This window comes from Nomascus leucogenys, chromosome 9, assembly GCF_006542625.1.
Source record: "Nomascus leucogenys isolate Asia chromosome 9, Asia_NLE_v1, whole genome shotgun sequence".
Lineage (NCBI taxonomy): Eukaryota > Metazoa > Chordata > Mammalia > Primates > Hylobatidae > Nomascus > Nomascus leucogenys.
The window spans coordinates 34,442,839-34,453,871 of NC_044389.1; the positions used below are offsets into that span (position 1 = coordinate 34,442,839).

The 11,033-nt window shown below is 41.6% G+C and overlaps 1 protein-coding gene across 2 annotated transcripts in view; it reads left to right on the forward strand.

Annotated features, from left to right (window-relative positions):
• The window catches only part of ZFYVE9 (zinc finger FYVE-type containing 9), a 202,904-nt gene that overhangs the window by 183,600 nt on the left and 8,271 nt on the right, over positions 1–11,033 (forward strand). For both annotated transcript variants that reach the window (XM_003264425.4, XM_030818798.1), the window contains 3 exons: positions 3,136–3,286; positions 7,010–7,090; positions 10,073–10,235. In XM_003264425.4, the coding sequence (XP_003264473.4) occupies positions 3,136–3,286; positions 7,010–7,090; positions 10,073–10,235 (395 nt within the window). The remainder of the gene's footprint in view (positions 1–3,135; positions 3,287–7,009; positions 7,091–10,072; positions 10,236–11,033) is intronic.

Here is an 11,033-nt window from a genome sequence, read left to right on the forward strand (position 1 = left end):
TACCTCACATTATATATAAAAACTGACTCAAAACAATCAACCAACAAACTAAATATAAGAGCTAAAACCATAAAGCTATTAGACAAAAACATAGTAATTCTTCATGACCTTGGATTTGGCATTGGATTATTAGATATGACACCAAAAGCACAAGCAACAAAAGAAAAAAAATAGATGAATTGAATTTAATAAAAATTAGAAATTTTGTGCATCCAAGGACATTATCAAGAAAATGAAAAGACCTATAAAATGGGAGAAAATATTTTCAGATCATATCTCTCATAAGGGTCTTCAGAATTCTTACATATCGGCCGGGCGCGGTGGCGCATGCCTATAATCCCAGCACTTTGGGAGGCCGAGGTGGGCGGATCACGAGGTCAGAGATCAAGACCATCCTGGCGAACACGGTGGTATTTTAGAGACTATGGGTGCACCATAGTCTCTAAAAAAAAAGACAACCCAGTTAAAAAATGAGCAGGCCAGGTACGATGGCTTACACCTATAATCCCAGCACTTTGGAAGCCAAGGTGGGCGGACCACTTGAGGTTGGGAGTTCGAGACCAGCCTGAGCAACATGGAGAAACCCCATTTCTACTAAAAATACAAAATTAGCAGGTGTGGTGGCACATGCCAGTAATCTCAGCTACTCGGGAGGCTGAGGCAGGAGAATCGCTTGAACCTGGGAGCTGGAGGTTGTGGTGATCTGAGATAGTGCCACTGCACTCCATCCAGGACAACAAGAGTGAAACTCCATCTCAAAAAAGGAATAAAAGAATGGCTGCTCCATAGGCAGGGCAGTGTCCTGGGCTGCCTGACCGCGTATACTTACGGTATTTCCTGATTATATGCTAAACAAAGGGTTTTCTGGGAAAGGGGTGGGGAATTCCTGGAACTGAGGGTTCCTTCCTTTTTAGATCATATAGGGTAACTTCCTGACATTGCCATGGCATTTGTAAACTGTCATGCATGGGTGGGAGTGTCTTTTAGCATGCTAATTCATTATAATTAGCGATAATGAGCAGTGAGGACCTCCAGTGGTCACTTTCATCACCATCTTGGTTTTGGCAGGTTTTGGCTAGCTTCTTCACAGCATTCTGTTTTTATCAGTGGGGTCTTTGTTACCAGTATCTTGTACTTTCCTCCTATCCTAAGAATGCCCAACCTCCTGTGATGCAGCCCAGCAGGTTTCAGCCTCATTTTACCCAGCCCCTGTTCAAGATGGAGTCAAACAACTCTGACAGCACTACAACTTTTTTATTTTATTTTATTTTGAGATAGAGTCTCCCTGTGTTGCCCAGGCTGGAGTGTAGTAGCGCAATCTTGGCTCACTGCAGCCTCCACCTCTTGGGGTCAAGTGATTCTCCTGCCTCAGCCTCCCGAGTAGCTAGAATTACAGGCACCCGCCACCACACCCACCTAATTTTTTTGTACTTTTAGTAGAGATGGGGTTTTACCATGTTGGCCAGGCTGGTCTTGAACTCCTGACCTCAAGTAGTTCACCCACCTCGGCCTCCTAAAGTGCTGGGATTACAGGCATGAGCCACCGGGCCTGGCCCGCAACACTACAGTTTGTAGGAGGAAGAGGGGAGTAAAACAAAATAAGTTTCCAATTAGATGTTTAAAGGCTCAATTTTAAAGGATTAGATCAGAAAGTTGGACAAATGGGATGACATGAAGGAAAAAATGGGAAATAAAAACAAATTATCATTAACCCAGAGCTGGGCTAGGTGGCATGTGCCTATATAATCCCAGCTACTCAAGAGGCTGAGGTGGGAGGATCACCTGAGCCAAGGAGCTTGAATCCAGCCTGGACAACATAGTGAGATTCCTGTCTCTTAAAAAAAAAAAAGGTGTCGGCCGGGCGCAGTGGCTCACGCCTGTAATCCCAGCACTTTGGGAGGCCAAGGTGGGTGGATCACGAGGTCAGGAGATCGAGACCATCCTGGCTAACACGGTGAAACCCTGTCTCTATAAAAATACAAAAAAATTAGCCAGGCATGGTAGCAGGCACTTGTAGTCCCAGCTACTCGGGAGGCTGAGGCAGGAGAATGGCGTGAACCCGGGAGGCGGAGCTTGCAGTGAGCCACGATCGCGCCACTGCATTCTGGCTTGGGCAACAAAGAGAGACCCTGTCTCAAAACAAAAAAAAAAAGGTGTCAAACTCTTTATTTTTTTTAATTTTTTTTTTGAGACAGAGTCTTGCTCTGTCCCCAGGCTGGAGTGCAGTGGCGCGATCTCGGCTCACTGCAAGCCATTCTCCTGCCTCAGCCTCCGGAGTAGCTGGGACAACAGGCATCTGCCACCATGCCCAGCTAAATTTTTTTGTATTTTTAGTAGAGACGGGGTTTCACCGTATTAGCCAGGATGGTCTCGGGCTCCTGACCTCGTGATCCGCCTGCCTCGGCCTCCCAAAGTGCTGGGATTATAGGCGTGAGCCACCGTGCCCGGCCCAAACTCTTCATAGAAACAAATAACAAATTATCATTAACCTGTTTCAGCCAGGGGCTGGAGTTTAACATCAAGGTGAGTTCTTAAGTATTACATGGAAAACAGTGGCCTATGAATTTTTTTTTTTTGATTAGGTCAGAATTATCATGTTAATCTTTTGAGAAGAATAAAGCAAAATATTAGTAACTAATTTCATTGAAGATCTCAAACATAAGTTAGTAAAATTAAGAAACAATTTGAATTTCATATGTTTTTAGAGGGAAGATTCACTCCTTTGGAAGTTGAAAAAGAAAGCAGATGTACTTAAATATGGGACATTCTTTTGAACTTAGAATTTCAGATTATGTATCTTCAGAGAATCCAGTATATAGGAGAAACTACAATTAGCTAAACTAATTTTAGCTACTTGAGTTCAGTGCAGCAATAAGACAAAAAGTGAATGCAAAATGTATCATGTGCTTATTAGGTCATAGTACAAATCGCTTATAAAATGTACAGGGAATTTTTGTGTACATTGATTTGTTAATGGTGACTGATTTTTTTACTTTGTTTCATTATTTGGTGGCCCTTTTTGTCACTTTAATATGTAATATTCTGTTAGTTTTGTTTTTGAGAAGATGGAATTGCACCATGTCAGACAGAAAAATGCCCATTCTTGTCAGAATAAGGTTATCTCTTTGATTGCAGATGATGAAAGCCATGAACAAGTCCAATGAGCATGTCCTGGCAGGAGGTGCCTGCTTCAATGAAAAGGCAGACTCTCATCTTGTGTGTGTGCAGAATGATGATGGAAACTATCAGACCCAGGCTATCAGTATTCACAATCAGCCCAGAAAAGGTGAGCATTTGAGCTGGTTGAGATTATGATAATGGAAAATTATACTGGACTTGGACAGTTAGATTACTCAGTCCCGTAACATTCACTTTCCAGATAGGTGACCACAAACAAATTAATTAACCTTTCCAACCATATTCTTCAGGATTATATTGACTCCCCAAGTGGCCAGACTCAGAGTTGCAAATGGGATATGTGTTATTGAGGGAACAGTTTTGAAAATATGCCCTTTGGAGAGAGGGATAGCATTAGGAGAAATACCTAATGTAAATGACGAGTTGATGGGTGCAGCAAAACTAACATGGCATGTGTATACTTATGTAACACACCTGCATGTTGTGCACATGTACCCTAGAACTTACAATAATTAAAAAAAAAAAAAAAAAAAAGAAAATATGCCCCTAGGATATTGACAAGGGCCAGCACTGGCATTTGAAGGCAAGACTAGGCCCCATAATGAGAGTATGTTTAGGTAAATTTGAAGCTTGTTGGATGACCATTCCCACAGAATGCTAATTAACTTGACAGGATTCTGAAGGAGGGTTCAGTGCTATTCAGAATGTGGTCTCCACACCCCAGATTCACTAATCAAAATTTGCATTTTAACGAGATCTCTGTGTGATTCAAGTGCACATTCGACTTTGAGAAGCATTGCTCAAGAGGCATTACCCAAAGTGTTTTCTCAGGCTCTATGGTGTTAAAAACTGTTCACATGAAAAAATAAGTCTTGTTTAATACATTTAAGAAACGCTGTGTTAGGCCAGCCATGGTGGCTCATGCCTGTAATCTCAGCACTTTGGGAGGCCAAGGCCAGAGCATCATTTGAGCTAAGGAGTTCAAGACAAGCCTGGACAACATAGCAAGACCCTGTCTCAAAAAAAAAAAAAAAAAAAAAAAAAAAAAGAGCTAGGCATGGTGGCTCACGCCTGTAATCCCAGCACTTTGGGAGGCCGAGGTGGGTGGATCACCTAAGGTCAGGAGTTCGAGACCAGCCTGACCAACGTGGTGAAACCCCATCTCTACTAAACATACAAAAAAGTTAGCAGGGCGTGGTGGCACATACCTGTAATCCCAGCTACTTGGGAGTCTGAGGCAGGAGAATTGCTTGAACCCGGGAGGCGGAGGTTGCAGTGAGCCAAGATCACGCCATTGCACTCTAGCCTAGGCAACAAGAGTGAAACTCCGTCTCAAAAAAAAAAAAAAAAGAACAAACGCTGTGTGTTAAACAAGTTTAAACAGGCTTCTTTACTATGGGACTTTATAGACCCATTAAGAAGCTGATGTGTAATCTAATTTTTCAAAAGGAAGATAGCATCTAGCTATTCCCAAATTTATTTGAACCACAAGTCTTTTTTTCCTCAGAGTTTCTCCAAAACCAGTGTTCCTTCGTATGTTTTGTGAAACACTTGTCTATTAGGCATACAGTAGGTCACTGTCTTCAAGATCTATCTATATATAATATATAGATATGAAATATGATATATCTATATCTATATACAGCGAGCGAGTGAGAGAGAGACAGATAGAGGCAGAGTCTCGCTCTGTCGCCCAGGCTAGACTAGTGCGGTAGTGTGATCTCAGCTCACTGCAACCTCTGCCTCCTGGATTGAAGTGATTCTCCTGCCTCAGCTTCCTGAGTAGCTGGGATTATAGGCATGCACCACCACGCCCAGCTAATTTTTATATTTTTAGTAGAGACAGGGTTTCACCATGTTGGCCAGGCTGGTCTCGAACTCTTGGCCTCAAGTGAATCCACTTGTCTCAGCTTCAGTGCTGGGATTACAGGTGCAAGCCACTGCAGCCAGACAATATATTTTTAAAATCAATTGTTCAGTAAAGGTATAAAAGGAACTTAGCACATGTATATTCAAATGCAGTATCCAAAATAAGGTAGGTGTTGAGGATACAATGCTCCCTATTAGTCATGTTGTATCTAGAATATTCAATTAAGTTTTGTATATCATTAATGAAAATATAGTCATAAAACTAGAGGGTCTCCAGAGGATAATTCAAGACCTGTGAGAAATCTGGAGGTCAAAGGAAGCCTTCTTGAATAAAGTATGAATGTTTAACCTGGAAAGGTAGAGATTAGAAGAGGATGAAAGGTAACCATCTCTATTCTTACGGTGTTTTATTATGTAGAAATAAGGCTGAGCTTCTTCTCTATAGCTACAAAAGGCCAGAACTAGCACCAATGGGTGAAAGTTATAGGGAGCCAGATTTGGGCTCAATTTGAGAGCACAGTGTGTAACCCGGGAGTTATCCAGAGGTACAATGGGTTGCCTTGTATGATTGTTGGCTCCTGTCACTAGGAGTCTCTAACAAAACCTTGATGACCACCTCTTAGAAATATTGTTGGGCCGGCCGGGCGCGGTGGCTCACACCTGTAATCCCAGCACTTTGGGAGGCCGAGGCAGGCGGATCACAAGGTCGGGAGATTGAGACCATCCTGGCTAACACGGTGAAACCCCGTCTCTACTAAAAATACAAAAAATTAGCTGGGCGTGGTGGCAGGCGCCTGTGGTCCCAGCTACTCGGGAGGCTGAGGCAGGAGAATGGCGTGAACCCGGGAGGCGGAGCTTGTAGTGAGCAGAGACCATGCGCCACTGCTCTCCAGACTGGGTGACAGAGCGAGACTCTGTCTCAAAAAAAAAAAAGAAATATTGTTGGGCCAGTGGGTAGGAAATTGGATTAGTCCAGTCCAGTTTAAGTAAGATCTGGAAAAATCAGGAAAGTACAGTGAAGTTTCCATAAAGCTAAACGTAACTGGGTTTTTTTTTTCTTTTATGAAGAGATAGTGGTAAAAAGAGTTTGTCTTTTAAATAGATGCTTTTATTAAAAAATAACTCTACTTGGCCGAGTGCAGTGGCTCACGCCTGTAATCCCAGCACTTTGGGAGGCCGAGGTGGGCGGATCATGAGGTCAGATCAAGACCATTCTGGCTAACACGGTCAAACCCCGTCTCTACTAAAAATACAAAAAAATTAGCCGGGCGTGGTGGCGGGCACCTGTAGTCCCAGCTACTCAGGAGGCTGAAGCAGGAGAATGGTGTGAACCTGGGAGGTGGAGCTTGCAGTGAGCAGAGATAGCACCACTGCACTTCAGCCTGGGTGACAGAGCGAGACTCCATCTCAAAAAAAAAAAAAAAATTACTTAGCAGATAAAATAGTTGGCAACCATATTTCTATCTTCAGAATATATTTGATCTAAAAAAATCTGAAGATCAATGGATTAGATTGGGAGTGGCAAACTTTTTTTGCGAAGGGCCAAATGATAAATATTTTAGACTTTGCAAGCTGTGGTTTTTGTCAACAACTATTTGGCTCTAGTATTATAGTGCAAAAACTGCCATAGACAATAAGTAAATGAATGGACATGGCTGTGTTTCAATAAAATTTTATTTACAAAAGCAGGCTAGAGGCCAAGCAGGCTATAGCTTGCCAACCCCCTGACCTCAACCATTAAGATTCCTTTTCTTGTAAGATACTTGGATTCTTAATTAGAGGAAGAACAAAACAAAATGGGGGAGTGGAGTGTATCTTAAAACCTAGTTCCCAGCATTGGAATTGTTGGTTACATGTTTATTGTGGAATATAGATTTGATTTTTTTAAATTTCCTGTATGATGATGGTTGGAATTCTCAACTTTTAAATATTTTGTTATTGTTCTCAATCCCTCCTCCAGCTTAGGGTCTGTCTTACTAAACTATTTCTATTGCTGTTTTAGTGACTGGTGCCAGTTTCTTTGTGTTCAGTGGCGCTCTGAAATCCTCTTCTGGATACCTTGCCAAGTCCAGTATTGTGGAAGGTAAAGAATGAATTGTTCAGTCCTCATAATAAGGACTGAACTTATGTACATAAAGGGAATCCTTTACACTTCTGCTGTAGATGTCTGACTCCTACTGTTTTTTCAGTAGAATCTCTTCAGCAAATTAAAACTGCCATGAGAGTGCTTAGTTCTCTGAAGAAAGGAATAAGTGGTAGGGATACCATGTGACAATGACATTAAAACTAGGAGATGCCCTTTCAGAGCTCTGGGATAAGGTACCTGAGGGCATGTAGTCTGAGTTCAAATATATCATTGGGTGGAAATATTAATATCTAAATGTGTAGATGAGAGTCAGTCTGTCCTGTCCACAAGAATGCTGTGGTCATCATTTGGAGTACAAAATGGGATGTGCTTGCTGCTAGTGTGCTATAATTAGACATGACACATATGTTGGCAAAAGTTAAACTAAAGGCTAATTGGCACACCGTTTATTTTGTTGGTTATTCATTGTGTTGTGATTTTGTTACTCTTATTTCATAACAGATGGCTTAAAACAACCATTTTATCATGCTTGCTTATCCTCTAGATCAGGAATCTTGACAGGGCAATGCAGGGATGGCTTAACCCTGCTTCATGATGTTTAGAGTCTTAGTTGGGATGACTTGAAGTTATCTGATGACTGGGAGCTAGAATTATATGAAGGTTTGTTCACACACACGTCTGAGGCCTGGCCTGGGATGATTTAAAGACTAGGAGTGGTGACTGGGGTACTTACATGGGGACTCCTTAACATGGCTTGGTAGCATTGGGATAGCTGGACTTTTTACGTGGTGGTTCAGGACTCCAAACATGAATGTTCTAGCAAGAAGGTGGAAGCTGCATTGCCTTTTGTGACCCATCCTTTGAAGTTATATTGTGTCATTTCCACCATACTCTGGTGTTGGAAAAAGGGAGGGGAATTAGACTTCACTTCTACATGGGAGAATGGGAAGATAGCATCGTAGAAAAATGAGATGGGAGATATGGCCGTTTATGGAAAATGTAGTCTGCCTCACATGATGACAGGTTTTCATTTTTATGGTAGCTCACTCCAAAGCTCTGTGTAAAAACAGTCCTTTCTTAGGCCGGGTGCGGTGGCTCATGCCTGTAATCTCAGCACTTTGGGAGGCCGAGTGGGGGGCAGACCACTTGAGGTCAGGAGTTGGAGACCAGCCTGGCCGACATGGTGAAACCCCATCTCAACTAAAAATACAAAAAACAGCCGAGCGTGGTGGCACATGCCTGTAATCCCAGCTACTTGGGAGGCTGAGGCAGGAGAATCACTTGAACCTGGGAAGCAGAGGTTGCAGTGAGCCGAGATTGTGCCATTGTACTCCAGCCTGGGTGACAGAGTGAGACTCTATCTTTAAAAAAAAAAAAAAAATAGGTCCTTTCTTAGGGCTGGATTCCAGTGTGTTGATTGAAATACATAGATAATCTTACATATATTTATAGATACTGGCTTTGGTCTTCTTTTGGTAAATTTAATAAAACAGTGAATGAAAGAGTGCACTAATATTTTACAACTAAAATTTACAACTCTTGACTACAAAACAGAAACATGCCGTTAATAAATTGTTATGAAATCTAAGTTTTTGTTTTTTTTTTTTTAAGATGGAGTCTTGTAGCCCAGGCTGGAGTACAGTGGCACAATCTTGGCTCACTGCAACTTCTACCTCAAGTGATTCTCCTGCCTCAGTCTCCTGAATAGCTAAAATTACAGTTGTGCGTCAACACGCCCAGCTAATTTTTTTGTATTTTTAGTAGAGACGGAGTTCCACCATATTGGTCAGGCTGGTCTTGAACTCCTGACCTCAAATGATCCACCAGGCTCAGCCTCCCGAAGTGCTGGGATTATAGGTGTGAACCACCACACCCAGCTTAAAATCTAGGAGTTAAACGGTCATTTGGTCTAAAGCAACTAGTTAAAGCCTATATGATCAAGTGTTGACTATAGTTGAAATTGTGACTTCACAAGGTGATTTTAAAACACCCCTTAAATGTTGTTAAATTATAAAATGAGCTGGGCATGGTGGCATATGCCATAGTACCAGCTACTTGGGAGGCTGAGGTGGGAGGACCCTGTGAGGCCAGGAGCTTGAGGCTGCAGTGCATTGTGATCGTCCCTGTGAATAGCCACTGCACTCCAACCTGAGCAGTCATCTCTTACAAAACAAAAGGATAAATTGACCAGACACAGATCCTTACCAATTCAAAGCAGTGTGTTTAAAAATTATGTGTTTATGTGTCTGGGTTGGGAATTTCTTGGGTCTTGCATTTCATTTGTGTGTTTCAGTGGAGTGATTGGCTGACCATGAAATTTTTATTGAGACTCTTTAGAAATTATTTCATTATGTGTCAATGAAGCAGAGTAATTGCTCAGCATGTGACAACTTTTACTGTCAATTTCAGTGTTTGCCTTCAACTCAGGTAGGTAGCAGCTGAAAAAGTTACCATCTGTTGGTTATCTGGTAGCTCATATGAAACTCTGTGGTAGGTTTGCCTTATTTGCTAGTCAATAAATGGATTTATCTCCAAGCCCACCACTGTAATTTATTCAGTGATTTATTTAGCAAACATTTATTGGGCATTCACTCTATGCCAGGCAGTCATAGTAAGGTGAGAGAGATGGAGATGCATACAAATAAATATGATCAGAGGATGATAAATGCAGGAGTGAAAGTAGGAACAAAATGTTCAGTGTGTCCAGAAGAAGAATGTGACTGTGTTTAAGTTTTCCCCTTAAGTAGTCTCAGGAGAAATTCTTAGTTGTGTCTGAAGTGAAATCAACAAGCAAGTGTCTTAATCTTGGCATTGCTTCTCGCAACACTTTCAGTAAGAGGTTCAGCTCAAAGTGCAAAACCTCTGTATCAGTCAGCTTCGGAAAGCAGAGCTAAGGTTTACATTTAACTCGGAGGGATTTGCTAGATGCCAGGTGATGTGTTTCATTTGCCTCTCCTTTGGCTTTGTACTGATTCTTAGATGGTGTTATGGTCCAGATTACTGCAGAGAACATGGATTCCTTGAGGCAGGCACTGCGAGAGATGAAGGACTTCACCATCACCTGTGGGAAGGCGGACGTGGAGGAACCCCAGGAGCACATCCACATCCAGTGGGTGGATGATGACAAGAACGTTAGCAAGGGGTAAATGCAGCACATGTCCCCCCTTGTGGCTTTTAGTTATAGGTTAGGCTCTGGGTTTTGTCTGCTGTCTACATTGGTGTTTTATAGTTTTACTGAAAGCCCTGCCTAAAAGAAAGACTGCTTTGTATGCTTAATGTAGAATTTTAAATTTCTGGTTTTGTAAGTTAGTTTCTGAAGGAGTTTCTGTATGTATTTTTGAGGGAAGTATAAGTAGAGGCGTTGATGAAACAAAAAAGTCCCTCTGTAGTTATTGAGATAACAGTAATACCTGAGCCTTTTAAGATTTACAACACATTTTTGCCAACATTGTTTTGTTTGATATAATAACAGGTGTTAACATTTCCATTCTATAAATAAGTAAACAAGTACCAAAAGGCTAAGTGACTTTTCAGGTCTACAAAGCTAGGAAGTGATAAGTCTAGCTCTTAAAACCACCTTCTTGGGCTTCAAACTCTATATTCTTTCTCAGTGTTCGGCAACTCTGTTCTAATGGTTCAAGCCAAAACCTTGGAGACATCTTTGACACTTTTCTTTCCCCCTCACCCCTTTCTTTCTCTCATACCCAGACATTCAGGGACAAGCTGGAAAACATTGCATTTATACATTACAAACTGAACTTTGTATCCTTTCTCAAAGGATTCTACACAACAAAGGGTGCTCTTTTTTTTTGTTTTTAACTTTGCTATTTGATGAATTAGAAATTAAACTTAAATTCAAGTAATTTTGACTAAATGAAGTGAATGCCTGATATTGAAGTTTAAGTTAGATTCGACTTTTAATACACAGAGATTTGGCCGC